This window comes from Camelus dromedarius, chromosome 9, assembly GCF_036321535.1.
Source record: "Camelus dromedarius isolate mCamDro1 chromosome 9, mCamDro1.pat, whole genome shotgun sequence".
Taxonomy (NCBI): Eukaryota; Metazoa; Chordata; class Mammalia; order Artiodactyla; family Camelidae; genus Camelus; species Camelus dromedarius.
In genome coordinates, this window is record NC_087444.1 from 2846780 (window position 1) to 2862129 (window position 15350).

The window sequence follows — 15350 nt, forward strand, 5'->3', positions numbered from 1 at the left end:
ATCATTGAAACACAATACAGCAGGAATATTAACAGAAGCAAGTTGCAAGCAGTAGGAGATGGGAAAAAAATTTTAATGGTTCATTTCTTATGGTCTAAAGACCTTACTGTGTAGTGGGAGTAAGATGGTGGAGAGTAAGATGGAGACAGACGTTGCCATCAAAAAGAAAAAGGGAGAGAATTTGTTGAAGCAATAACAGAATGTAAGAAAGTATCTGGGAATGTTTGCAATTCTGATTTTTGTACATCTTGCACTCTGCAAATGGAAGAGTCTGGGCCCTCGTAGTCACCCTGGCATTCTATTGAGGTCATTTCTAACCTGTAACTATATTGCTCAGGCTTTTAAGTTACCCTTAGGGGAAGCAAAATCCCTCTGTGACCACTGAATTCTTAGCTTTCTAGAAAATTGCTTGCTGATAGAGTAATTTTCATACTGTTTTGAAGGTATTATATTGTTTTACTGTCTAGAGAAAGAAAGTTCTCAACTTGGCATTGAGCATTCCTGCTGATAAAATTTATTGTAGTGATTCATCCATTTTTACTTCTCTCTAGCCCTCATCTTGTCAGACTTCTAATCCTTTTAATTATAGTACTGAAGTGTGGTCAGATTGTGTACCTTAGCATGAAACAAAGCTTCAAACTGTGCTAGTATTCTTCATTTTTGAGCATTCACAGTAAAACAAACAAAACACACGTGTAACACACATGCACATACAAATCCCTAATTCACTGAAGAACATTCTTCATGAAAGTAAAAATTATTTTCACTAAATCTTAATCTTGAATTTTAGGTTTTTAATATAGTATGTGATGAAATAGGAAATATATATAAGGTATTTATGCCATTGTTTGAGTTGCCAGCTAAAGTAACTTTCATGGAACACCATTTTGTACTTGAAACAACGACTAGCTTGGGTTTATGGTAGGTATTTTCTGAAAGTGACGCACTCACTTCACTTATATTTACTTTTTATTTACCATTTTTAGTTTTCTTGATTTGTTCCTATAGATTGGAGCGACTGTCTGGTGTTGTTACTTAAATAGTTTTGTTCCCACCACCTCCTTTGTGTTGTTACATTCCTATATGTTACAGGCCTAACAACTGCAGTTATATACATACTGTTTCATAGGCTTGCTTTAGAAGAAATATTCATTTGTATTGTCTTTTATAATTACTCAGTTAACTTTTCCAGTGGGGTGTGTGTGTGTGTGTATTTGAATTTCTACCTTGGTTTACTTGATTTTAGTGCTAAGAACTTCCTTTAGTATTTCTTATAAGGTAGCTCTGTTAGCAACAGATTCTCTCAGTTTTTGTTTATCTGGGAGTATCTTTATTTCACCTTCATTTTTTAAAGACAGTTTTGCTGGGTATAAGATTCTTGACTGACAATTTTTTTCTCCCCTCAGCACTTTGAATGTCATCTCACTGCCTTCTGGCCTTCATTGTTTCTAATGACAATTTACTCTTATTAGGGTTTCCTTGTATGTGACGATTGATTGATTGATTGATTGATTGATTGATTGATTTCAAGATTTTCTCTTTGTCTTTCTACATTTTTACTGTGGTGTGTCTGAATGTAGATCTCTTTTGCAAACTCTTTGGAGTTTGTTTAGCTTCTTTGATGTATAGATTGATGATTTCTTGCAAATTTGGGATGATATTAGTTATTACTCCTTTGGATATTTTTTAAATGTAATATATCTTTCAGACTGAAACTCTGTACCCTTTAAACACTAACTCCCCATGCCTCCCTCCTCCCAGCCCCTGGCAACCACCATTCTACTCTCTATCTCTATGAATTTGACTACTTTAATTACCTTGTGTAAGTGGAATTATACAATGTCCATCCTTTTTGTCTGGGTTATTTTGCTTTAGCATATTCAAGGTTCATTCATGTTATAGTTTGTGACAGAATTTCCCATAATTTGTCTGTTCTTAGGAATTGAAAATAGGTTTTCCCAATTGGAAACATTTTTTCTTCTCCATTTGTTTTGTTTGTTTTTACTTAAGTTTTGTGCTATTTTTGAATTATCATCTATCTAGTTTTACATATTGTTATATGTTTAATTAATAAAATAAATTGGGAAAGTGAAACCAAACAAATACTGCTTTGTTACCCCTATGAAAGTTGATGGTGATATGCTATGCTGTTTATGTAATAACTAATATATAAATTACAATGTAATTTTGGGGTCTTTTACTTAAAAAAATGTAAATGATCTTACATTTGGCTTCTTATTTGAATATGACTTTGTGAATTGGTGACTCTCAGGTTTTTTTTTAAACTTCCAGTCTACACATTTGCGGGATAGTGACATATTTCCATCAATAATGAGGCTTAATTCAGTAGTGACTCCCTGTAGGGGGATCACAGCTACCCTTCCAATGAGCTGAATATGCCCAGGTACCCAGAGTCACTGGTTAGTGTGATTTTTACATGTGGCATAATTGTTTTTATTCTTTCTCAAAAGCTTATGAAATTATGCCATGCAACTTCTGGTTTATCTAAACCCAGTCATGAGATTCAAGGCATTCTTTGCTCATGACCATGGCCTACCCACTTCTACTTAGAGCTGCTGTTTTGATGATAACTGCCCTGAATATGTTACCTTGGAGTGATTGCTGAATCTTGGCCTCACTTAAGGTTGACACTGAATGAATATTGAGAATTGCTATCATTTTGTTTTAAACCTCTTTGTTTCCAAAGAATATTTGTGATTTGAGGTACTTTTTTTTTTTTTTTTTTTAGATTGAGGTACTTGTTAATATTTTCCCTAAATTTAAGGGTTTTAATAAATAAAATTTTTTGATTAATACATGAAGTACATCACTGGTATAAAATAAGTTCTATAAGTAAATCAATCTTACACTTTTTTTTTTAAATCTCCTAAACAGAGACTCTACAGGGGCAGGTAATTCACTGGTCCACAAGCGGTCTCCTTTACGTCGAAACCAAAAGACCCCAACATCCTTGACCAAGCTGTCTTTACAGGATGGACATAAAGTCAAAAAGCCAGCATGTAAATTTGAAGAGGGTCAGGATGTCCTAGCTAGATGGTCAGATGGCTTGTTTTATCTTGGAACTATCAAAAAGGCAAGTTACCTTAATAAAGCTTTTGCTGTTTTTGCAGTTAACGTTCAATAATCTTTAATTTAAATTTAACTTTGTTTTTAATTTTAAAATATCATCATATGTTTTCCTCTTTATTTCAGATAAACATATTGAAACAGAGCTGCTTCATCATATTTGAAGACAGTTCTAAATCCTGGGTTCTCTGGAAGGACATTCAAACAGGCAGGTGCTAGCTACTATTTCTCTTGGACATGATTTATACTGCAATTTTAACTTCTTCGGCTTATCGTTTTCTCGTGTTGTCTGTTAAGTACAGTGTATTAAGATAACTCATGGTCACTTTTGAGGAGAGGCTAAAAGAAAATCAGTGTATTCTTCACAGTGTTCAGAGTGTTACAGTCTGTTACAGACCACGAGAGGAACAATTGCTCTGTTAGGATAGTGGTAAATTAGAGGAAGGGTGCATCACTGATACGCTTGTATAAATTATTGTTAGGACCCTTCTAAGAACTTTGAAGAAAAATTTTTAGCTACTAATATGAGTGATACTTTGAGTTTCACCTTAACTGTTACTTACATTAGTACGAAGTAACACAGAGAACTAGTATTTGTTGAGAACGTACTATTTGCCAGATGTTTGGGGGAATTTGAACATATTCATTAGCTTTAGAGTACTAGAGTATTCATTAATAAGAGTGGTTTAAAATTACTGCTTAATTACGGGTTTTTATGTTTAGATAGGAAAATGAGGCTGTATTTGGGTGCAGGTAAAAATGAATACTGGTATGCTTTGTTTTGGTTATAGGTATGTTTCTCGTACTGCTTTTTGTGTTCTCAAACTGCAGTTGCTGTGTGCCCTTTGCATCTGTTAAGCACAGGTGTTATTCCAGGCATCTCTTTCATGGAAAGTGCTTTATTTATGAAAAATTGTGAATATTAAAAGTCAGAATATTTTTGCTATCCACTAAAACCCCACTTTTTAAAAAAAGTTTTTTGGGAGGGGTGTTAATTAGGTTTATTTTAAAATTTTTTCTTAATAGAGGTACTGGAGATTGAACCCAGGACCTCGTGCATGCTGAGCATGCTCTCTACCATTGAGCTGTACCCTCCCCTCAAAGCCCCACTTGTGGTTTTCTTTTTACTGGGTTGACGGGCCTGCACTAAGGCATTTTTGTATCTCCCGTTGTAGAAAGGAGACATAAATTCCTTGAAGTATTTATCCATTGGGTTTTTAATTTGAATCCCAAGTGCAGCTTTATCCTGTGTTCTATTTCTTAATCTCACTGTTAATTTTTCTTAGAGAATAAAAAGTTTTGGGAAAGGAATTGGAATGTTCTCATTGCCATCTTTATACATGGTATTCAAGGATTAGGTGGGGAACTCAATAGCTGTTACCCTAGTAAAATGTCTTTCAGAGAAACTTACCATTTTTGGGAAACTTACCATTTTTGGGACTGATCAGTTTAAAGGACTAAAATTAGGTTGTGAATCTCAAATTGAGGGGTCAGTGAGAAAAGGGGTAGGAGGAGGACAGGTGGTCTCCAACTGTAGTGACGTTGAACAGATCTTACTACCTGCATACAGAATTATTTCTTAGTGTAAGTATGGGTCTCTCTGCTGGAGCTGGAACATATTATACTGCTTCTGTTTCCCCTCTATTAGCTGTGTGTTCCTTTCAACTTTTCTGCATTTTTGAGGTTCCTGTGGGTTAAATATAGATCTGGCTTTCTGTTTCCTTCTTCCCTCTCTCCCTGCTTCTTTCCTCCCCTCTTCCAGAAAGGAAGAAGGAAACCAGTTGTACCTAGAGGTAGAAAGTAGTAGTGAAAGTGAGGGGTCCTACTCGACACGTGGCCTGCCCAGTGCATCAGCTCCGTGGCCTGTGGTTCTTTCCTCACTGGCTCCTTTTTCTGTCATTAGAATTAGACAGGAGAGCTCCTGGGCCATTTAACTCTTTGCTAACACACAGAAAGTTGCACACCTGTAACTTGGAGTTGCTATAAAATGAACAAGTGAACCTGAAAATTGTGTTATGGTGTTACGGAAGATTCTAGTGTAGAGTGTAGCTTTGTATAGTAGTTATACATCAAAATAATACATTAGAGTAATTTCACTCATCTAATAAGAGCCTTTTAAAAAGTTCACATAAATAGGAGATCTCTAGTCATAGTAGTCAAAGAAATGTGCATTACAATGGGGAGATACTGTGTTAAAACCATTAAATAAATTTAAAAGGATTTTTAATTGTAATACCTAATACTGTTATAGTTTCTGTGAAAATGATACACTGCTGGTGGCAGTATAAATTTCTATTTTGGATATTACCTTAACAGTTGCATTAAATGCATAAAAATGTTTTATATGCTTTCATCTATATGGCAGTCATTCGTAGCAATTTATTCAAAAGAAATAATCCAAAAGTTAAAAATTTGGTTGAAAATATGTGCTGTAGCTTTATTTTAACAACAAAAAATGTGGCCTATCTAAATGAAATGCTTTATAATCAATTGGATTTAGAGTAAGGGGTACTTCAGAAGGCCACTAAGCTACACAGAAAGTTTCTGTAAACTTGATAAAAAAAGACATACTTGGGTTTCGCAAGTAAAGGCGGTTCTCTGCTTCCTCAGGATTGTTTCCTGAGGTGAACACTTTTGTTTGTTGGTTCAGCACCTCTTTTCTGAGGACCTGCCTTTCCCCACACCAGTCCATGTGGTTACAGTGAGAGTCAGATCAGGCACCTACCCCAATCTGGGACTATTGGTCCTTTTCCAGGAAGTTGCAGATTTGGACTGAGAGGTTCTAGGCTGGTTGCTCTCCTGACTGAAACCTTAAACTAAGAAACTATGGGAAGCCACATCCAACCAAATGAACAAAGCCTGGGAGAGGAGAGAAGGGAGGAGGACAAAAGCCAAAACAACCAAGGAAAAATGCAAAAAACGAACAAGCAAAAAATTTGATAACCTGCATATCTAAAAATAGAGGCGTAATTAGGTAAATTTGGTTCTTTCCACTGGATGGAATATTATGCAGCTATTAGAAGCCATAATTTTGAAAACTACAGTGTGAAAATGGTTTTGATGGAAGAAATATTACATAATATTAATGAAAGGAGGCATTTTACAGTGGAGAGAATGTGGACTCTGGTGTATCTGGGTTCGAATCTTAGCCTTGATGCTCTGTGACTGAGGGTCCTTGGGTTAGTTACTTTGTCTTTCTGAGCCTCAGTTCTTCTCTATGAATAGGATATTTATCTACCAAGTTGTAGAATTAAGCAAAATAATACGTATCAAGAGCCTAACAATCCTTGGTTCATAGCAGAAAATTATACATTTTTTTATCATTGGTATGTGACTGAATCGTGTGTATTGGTATTTTAATGATGTATATTGAAATTGATGAGAAGAGAATATCGGAAATAATTGTGTTACAGTGGTAAAATTGTATTCTAAATTTGGAGAATAAAATTATTTTTAGAATAAAAATGTTTGAGGAAGAAATAACTTATCTATTCAGGTGAAAAGTGTAATTAAGAACTGTGGAACCCCTAACTGTTGCAGTGGAATTTTGTTAAGGGTACATTATTGCACCGTATTTCCAGATTTCAGAAGCTGGGGATTAAATAACTGGTATTCAGCCTTTTTTATAAATTAGTAAATAAAAAGAAATGTTATGAATCTAGAGAGAAAGGAGTCGTTGCTGTTTCCTTGCCCCTTTTCTTTAGTCTCATGACGTTTGGCAGTGTTGGGTGAGTGAATACGTGTGCATGGGTAGACGTGTGTTCTGGTGAGTAGGTCTAGTGTTTACAGAACATCCCCTTCTCTTGCCCTCCTCTCCCCTACGAGAATGGGCATATTAGCAGTGAATGATCCTGCCTGAGAACAGTTTAAATTATGCCCTCTGCCAAAAAGCAGATTAAATTATGAATGTAGATAGTAAGGCATCTTAAATTAGAGGTGGGAAGAACACAGATAGGGAGCAGAGACAGCATTTTGTGTATAGTACTTTGCTCTGAGAAGATGCCATTATGATCTAGTGAACAAACATTGTGGATATGGGCCACTTACTGGGTCAAAAAACTAGTTTTGTTATATGAAACAATTCTTTATTATGCCTGTCTTTTTAAGGTATATTTTAAATATTTCAGGAGCCACTGGAAGTGGGGAAATGGTCTGTACAATATGTCAAGAAGAGTATTCAGAAGCTCCCAATGAAATGGTTATATGTGATAAGTGTGGCCAAGGTAAACATTGACTTCTTTGAATCTTGTGGGAAAGTTTTGTTTTATACTTAATACCCCTGTTGAAGATTAATGATTAAAAATTCTTTACGTTGGTAATTTGAAGCTGTTACCATAAGTTTATTCATCAGTTGTAAATGTATTAATGTAGGAAAAGAGAATACTAAAATGCCTTCTTGAAATTGTGTTGCAGTATTTATTAATAAAATAGCATTTGCTTTATGCTTTTTTTGATATTAAGGATACCATCAGTTGTGTCACACACCTCATATTGATTCCAGTGTGATTGATTCAGATGAAAAATGGCTCTGTCGACAGTGTGTTTTTGCAACAACAACAAAGGTATCTTTTAAGTGTTTTGGGCTAAAGCCCTAAATGGAATTTATAAGGCACTATCAACGTAATGACTGTGTACGTTGAAAGTTTAGTTGAATGAAGTAAGCAATCAGCGCTGGGTAGAGAGAGGTGCTGCTGTTGTTTGACTCGTGATGCTTAAGTGACTTGCAGCTACTCTTACACTTGTTTTCTGATAGTGGTCTTGGAATTGGGGCAATAATTTGAAAGAAAAGACAAAATAAATAAAGATTATTATTGGTCAAACAGTTTGTGATATGGTAAGAAATTTAGAATCAAAATTTCTTCAGAAGTTTCAGAAGCATTTTAAAATTACAGAATTGTATTTAAAATTTTATCCTTCACTCTTTTAAATAACTTTTTTCCCCTAATATAGAGGGGTGGTGCGCTTAAGAAAGGACCAAATGCCAAAGCATTGCAAGTCATGAAGCAGACGTTGCCCTACAGTGTGGCAGACCTCGAATGGGACGCGGGTCATAAAACCAACGTCCAGCAGTGTTACTGCTATTGTGGAGGCCCTGGAGAGTGAGTAAACACAGATGCTTGATGCCCTTAAAGTAACTTTTAATTGCTTATATTGTCTACTCTGTTTTTGTTGATTGTGATTGTGCGAGTGATAATGAATTGTAAATGCATGAAAATAACAATGAAGGAAAGTAGAGGCTGTAGTTTTATTCATCTTTATCATTAAATATTTGCTGTATAAATGAGTTAGAGTTCTACCTAAGAATGTTTAGAACTTCAGCTTCTGATCACTAGTTCTCATTCTGCTCTTTGGAATCAAACACGTATATCTTATCTTTCTTGTGAGGTAGCTCTTAAAATATTTCAATCCAGTCATCATATTTCCTGTTCCTATGGCTTACATACCAAGTGTTCTCTTTTCTAGGCTAAAATCTCCATTCCCATAAAACATTCTTTATGATATGCTTTCCAAACTCTGTTGCTCTCCAGGTTTTGAAATTTTACTCTTGAAATACGGTGCGATGATGAGAAAACGCAGTGTTTCCAGAAATAGTCTGCCAGAATGTAATGTGGCTATTAGAGTGGACATTATGCTTCTGTTGTTGTGAAGAGAGATTTTATTACCTCTGTTTGGTTGTCCCATCATATTCTTTTGTCTCATTTTGGGTTGTAGGTGGTCACCTGAAACATTTAGTTCTTTTTTTCATACAAGCTGATATTAATCCAAATTGTTTATAGTATTTGTAGTACATTTTTTAAAATGTACATTAACATCTAACTCTATTTAAATTGTAATTATTGGTTTCTTGTATCTTTTTCCTTATCGGACTCTGTGCTTCTCTTAAGACAGGAACGCTGTCTAGGAGAATGCTGGGGCATAAAAGGTGTCCAGGGATGAAGATGTGAATAAGTGAATGTATAAATGAATGGACTTTTAGTTCTTCATTCTACCTTGTTTCTAATCTTACAGAATTTTTATTTGTAGTTTAAAAGTTTTATAACATTTTTCAGTTTTAGTCACCTACATTTTTAAGAAGCATTCTGTCTGGTTTCTTTGAATCACTTATAAAAGAGATACAGTGAACCTAGAGATTGATCTTTCTCCTTTACTTATTAATACCTTGCATTTAAAGTATTGTTCAAAGTAGGTGGAAACCATTACAGACATTATTTTATGAGGCCGATTGTTCGTTGTTACTTTAAAGACCATGACTACATCAACTATGTTATGTTTGATATTGCTAACACTTTAATTTTAGCTCCTAAAGTACCTGGCACATAGTATTCATTAGTCTTTTGATTGAATGATTTTAATAGTAGTCTTGCCTTTGCCTGTGTATGGCTTAAAATTCGCTTGGGGCTCACTTATTAAGCAAAAGAATTATTCAGAGAAAAGGCATTATTTGAATGGCAGATAAGGATATTAATATATTTAAATCATGTACTATAGATTCAGTTTTTGTACCTTCAGCTATTAAAAAGAACAGAATCTGTCATAAAGCCTTTACACCTGGTAGAATTTTAGATTTTTAATTATTAAAATTTATTAAATTGGCATATCCCTTCTCATTTTATAATGAACAAGAATAAGAGAAATGCAGTGAAAGCATAAAGCTGTCTATGGCCATTTGGTATATGGGGCAAATAGTTCTACACATTAGTGACCTCTGAGACTGTCAGTGTCAGAAGCTTGTGCTTTGACAAGGATTCGTTCCTAGTGTAGGAACCAGGCACTTGTTGACAAGAAATAGTAAATGCCACTTTTAAGAGTTTGTAAATTCTCATGAATAAAAGAGAGGAGGAAATGGTCAGTATTAATAACCTTTTGGGGAAGAAAAAATTAAACACTTCTTGTATCAGAAATGTAATACTATAATCAGAACTATATTCTGCATAGTGCCACTTTAAAAAAAGTCATGAAAAGTAGTCATTCTCATCTTAACTCTTTTCTTACAGCTGGTATTTAAAGATGCTCCAATGCTGCAAATGTAAGCAGTGGTTTCATGAAGCTTGTGTGCAATGCCTTCAAAAGCCAATGCTGTTTGGAGACAGGTGAGACGGGCATTTGCGTTTTACTGATTAATTTTTTTAGTTTTTTAAAAATAGTGGCTGTGTTTGCATTTTCACATTTCTTAAAGTTTTAACAGTGATTTGTAAAAGGTTCACCTTACAGGGAAAATGCTGAATAATACACTTAAATTATGGGTAATTTTTAAAAACACATAATATTTATACTTCTGGATATTACTGCAGAAAGTTTTTAAGTATTCAGTCAGTGATTTATAATTGCTCCTATTACCCCACAATACTCTAAAGTATTCTCATTGGTCCTTTCTTTTAAAGAACCTCAAAGGGATCCTGTGACAGAGAGTTGGAAAGGGCCACAGAACCTTGCACACAATTTTACACCTTAGATCTAAAAAATTTCTAAAGGCAGACCTTTGCATTAGGTGAATGTGAAATAGCAGAGAGTTCTAAGAAGAAAAAATTACGTGTGGCATCAGAAACCCTGGGTTTAAATCTTAGCTTATGCCACTTGGTATTTTTCTGACCCTAGGAAGGTCAACTTGTCTGCTCTGGGTTTATTTTACCAGATTGTTTTGAGCATTGAAAGTAACAGTGTTCATGGGGGCATACATCACAATCCCTGGTGTACACAGTCATTCGTAAAGTATGCCTGTATATGAATCTGTATGTGAACTCTGAAGGTGTCTGATGTTTAAAGAAATTGCCTCTTCCCCCCCAGATACAAACTATTTCGTTATTTGTCATTACTGGAACAGAAATTCTTTAAATCACAGCGTCATGATTCAAATTCTATTTTGCTTTGTATATCAGTCCTTATGTCATTTGGAGGATATGTACTTGCTGAGTGTTAATTTTAATTGTTAAATAATTTCTATGGTCTCTTGATTACTCAGTATGCAACTTTTTCCCCGTAGGTTTTATACATTTATTTGCTCTGTCTGCAGTTCTGGACCAGAATACCTCAAACGTCTACCATTACAGTGGTAAGTATGGACATTTCTGATGTGGAACAAAAAAGAGCCATATTTTTAAGCCTACAGGATGAAGCTTTATATACATTTACTTGGCTTAAATAAAAATTTCTTCTTTATGTCTGGCTTTATTTCTTTTCCTGTATTTAATCTTTAAGCCTGAGGTCATTTCCCCAAGAATTATCTAGATTTATTGCTCAAGTAATAAGGCCCTTCAGTTTCTAATGGCATAAAAAGTAACTTTCAAATATTTTTTAGAATTTCTAGTTCTTTTGGACCTTCAGCATAGCATACAGTAGAAGAGAGAAAAGTCTTATAACAAATATGATGATTTCTGCCTCAGTTTAGTAATTCTTAGGCATGGAAAGTACGTGAATTTTTGAGATTTCCTGAAAATGCTTATAGTAGGACTTAGAAATTTTTGTTAAATGTTTTATATATTTTAGGAGAAGGTAAGATTTAACTCATGAATCAGATAAAGTGTGTTAATGTATGATTAATTTTTTAGTGTGTATGTAATAATGAAAAGACATGAATTGTTAGACTGTAAGTTATTTTTTCTTAAAGTCAGATCTTTGAATGCATTTTAAGAAATAAAATATCTTTTAGTCTTTAGTTACTATTCAGGATAAGTAAATGTTAATATTTTTCATTTATTTTCACATGTAATGATTTATTGTGACTATGACATATATTAACCCTCTGTTCATCCAAATACTTCACTTTGGATTTTTTAACTGCTGGTTTTATAAAAATATTGTGTGATTTTTTTTTTCAAACAATAACCAAAAACATTGTTTTCATATATTTTGATTATTTTTGGACTCCAGGGTAGATATAGCACACCTATGCCTTTACAACCTAAGTGTTATTCACAAGAAGAAATACTTTGATTCTGAACTTGAGCTTATGACATATATTAATGAAAACTGGGATAGATTGCACCCTGGAGAGGTAGGTGGTCTTAGAGCTAACTTCACTAGCTACTTGATGTCTTTTTTGTTGTGTTTTGTTTTTGTTAAAAGCAACCAAGACACGTGTGTAAGCCATGCAGCTAAAGTAGCATTTCATTTTTAGTTAGGGAGAAATAACTTTGGTAACCACATTAGGATCAGCCCTCATTCTCCTATTCGTTGCCTATTGACTGAAGGGAAGATGTAAGAGAAGTAAATTGCTTGATTTTTCCATTTTCTGTATCTGTAGTTAAAGATAAAAAGGAGAGAGAAATCCTTATTATTGATATCTTATGGTTTTTCCTCCTTTTGTTCTAAGTTTTCTATAAACTTAGAGATGTAACCAACACTCTTCCTTCCTCTCTTGTTGGTACTCTTTTATCTCTTTGACTTCCAGGAATGGTGGGACCCAGAAATAATGTCACAATAATGAGCTAGAGAGTGTAGCTACTGAGTTGGAGCTTATCCCCCTCATTCTGGCATTTCATTTTGCTTTACATTTGCAAAGTGCAACCACTCATGCTGGTTTACAAAGTGTCTTTTTTAAAAAAAAAAAAGCAATATAAAAGTTAACGCATGATCATTGAAGATTTTGAAACTACAGAATAGCACAAAGAAGTAACTAGAATAACAATAATATTTACCTTTTTTTTAGCATTTATTTAGAATTATTGAACTACAGGTATTAATTACTCTTAGGTTAACTAAAAATTTTATTTTATAATGTGTGGAATTAGATGTGTGAATTTTAGTCATGTATTACTTCTTGAGGTAAAAATTATGTAAATGGATTTGAAATTTAGGAAAAATTTCTGCATTTGTAGCTTTTACACATGAGTCAGTTTATAAGGTTCATGTCAAACAGGACATGAAAGGTTTTGTTATTGTTGTTTTGGGGGGTTTATGGGGCATCACCAAGTGCATAATGCACATTTACTTAAAAGTTGGTTAGTGTAGATCAGTTGCATAAAATAAACACCTGTGGAATACTTAGATTTTAAAATCAAAGATATTAAAATAAATTGAGGTAAGATGTTTTGAGTGTTAGAAATTGGAACATAATACTCTTATTTTCTGTTAAAAGCTGTTTTTTTCAGATGCTATTTGGGAAAAAGTGAGCAACTTATAAATTTGGTACATTTTAATGAACCGATTAGTAATAGAAAAGTGTGTAAGGCACTAATAACTATAGTGTTCTTTATAGTCACCTTAATATTTAATGTTCTAATATGTTCATTTGAAATTCTTTCTAGCTGTGGTTCTTTTAGCACTTCAGATATCACATCTGTATTCCTGTTAATATGCTTTATGTTTTACATGATTGAATTCTGCATTAGTTACTTCATGTAGACAGTCGGCATGTGTGTAAAAACTCAAATTGTTTTATTTATTTAAAATGCTATGATTTCTTAATTACAAACATAATATTTAGATTTTATTAAAGAGGCTGAAAATAGAAAATAATAAAAATTATAGTCTGTTTTTGAAATATGAGTTCAATTTATGAATTTCAGTTATCTGAGTTCCAGCTGAACTTTTGATATATATCAGAAAAAGTTTATTTCAGCAGTAGAGACATGGTTTTATTTTCTGTAGCCTGTGAGATAATGTCTTACAAATAAGAAATTTCAATTTCTTTGCAAAAATGAGAAAATGTATCTCTTTGTATTTAAAAATAAGAGAAGAATGATTACAATCTAATAAAACTTTACAAAAGAAAAGTTTTGCTTTTCGGAGGAGTGTTTCCATTTTTTTGAACCATCAGATTTATTATCAGAGCAAGTAACTTTCTAATCACTTCTCATTGCTCTTTCTCTGCATTAAAAAAAGAAAATATTCAGACTTCTTAGGTTAGCCACCCCATCCTCAGACCAGTTAATTACAGATATAATTCTAGGTTTTAATTCTCTGTAGTAATATTTTACATCTTCATATTGTAATTATAATTGGTTTTTAGAGTGACATTTTAATAATAAAGAGACCATAGAATTTATGTCAGTAATATTTATTCAGTGATTTTCATTTAGTTTACTTTTAAATGTTTGTGATAATAGAAACAAAGATAATACAAATATTGTATTACTCCAAATTATTAAAGTAGTAAATCTTCAGTTAATTGAAATTGAATTGCAGGCTGAATTTTGTCACTAACCCAAAATTAAGTTAACAAAAATTTTCTTTCTTATTTATATTTGTATTCAAAATCTTTTTATAAAATAACATTAATTATAGTTTTTCCTCTGTATCCATGAGGGATTGGTTCCAGGACCCCCTTTGGATGCCAAAATCTGAGGATACTCAAGTCCCTTATATAAAATGATGTAGTACATAGAACCACACAAAAATCTATGGGATGCAGCAAAAGCACTCCTAAGGGGGAAGTTCATAGCAATACAGGCCTTCCTCAAAAAATAAGAACAATCTCAAATAAACAACCTAACCTATCACCTAAAAAAAATAGAAAACGAAGAGCAAACAAAACCTCAAGTCAGCAGAAGGAAAGAATATAAACATCAGGGAGGAATAAAATAAAATAGAGATTTCAAAAATGATTGAAAAATTTCAATCAAACCAAGAGCTCGTTTTCTGAAAGAGTAAACAAAATTGGCAAACCTCTGTCCAGGCTCACCAAGAAGAAACGGGAGAGGACACACATAAACAAAATGAGAAAGGAAAATGGAGAAATTACAGTCAATACTACAGAAATACAAAAAACCATAAGAGAATACTATGAACAGCTATATAGAAACAAATTGGACAACCTAGTAGAAATGGACAAGTTTCCGGAAACATACAGTCCATGAAGACTGAACCAGGAAGAAATAGACCACTTGAACAGACTGATCACTAGAAATAGAATCAGCACTAAAAAACCTCCCTACAAACAAAGGTCCAGGACCAGATGGCTTTACTGGGGAATTCTACCAAATATAAAAAGGAGGACTCATACTGATCCTTCTGAAATTCTTCCAAAAGATTGAGAAGGAAAGAATACTCCCAAATTCATTCTGTGAAGCCACTGTCACCCTGATACCAAAACCAGACAAAGACACTAACAGAAAAGAAAATGACAGGCCAATATCTTTGATGAACATAGATGCAAAACTCCTCAACAAAGTATTAGTAAACAGAATCCAACAACACATAAAAAAGATTATACACCATGATCAAGTTGGATTCATCCCAGGGACACGAGGATGGTTCAGCATATGCAAGTCAATCAATGTGGTACACAGCACATCAACAAGAGAAGGGACAAAATCACATGATCA

The 15350-nt window shown here is 33.7% G+C and overlaps 1 protein-coding gene across 6 annotated transcripts in view; it reads left to right on the forward strand.

The window, feature by feature from the left end:
• Positions 1-15350, forward strand: part of MTF2 (metal response element binding transcription factor 2) — a 55889-nt gene that overhangs the window by 25755 nt on the left and 14784 nt on the right. For 3 of the 6 annotated variants that reach the window (XM_010975616.3, XM_064488722.1, XM_064488721.1), the window contains 8 exons: positions 2896-3094; positions 3214-3295; positions 7215-7310; positions 7549-7649; positions 8038-8186; positions 10083-10178; positions 11069-11137; positions 11956-12079. In XM_010975616.3, coding sequence (XP_010973918.1) covers positions 2896-3094; positions 3214-3295; positions 7215-7310; positions 7549-7649; positions 8038-8186; positions 10083-10178; positions 11069-11137; positions 11956-12079 — 916 coding nt within the window. The remainder of the gene's footprint in view (positions 1-2895; positions 3095-3213; positions 3296-7214; positions 7311-7548; positions 7650-8037; positions 8187-10082; positions 10179-11068; positions 11138-11955; positions 12080-15350) is intronic. The other 3 variants (XM_010975624.3, XM_064488724.1, XM_064488723.1) reach the window with 2 other exon arrangements.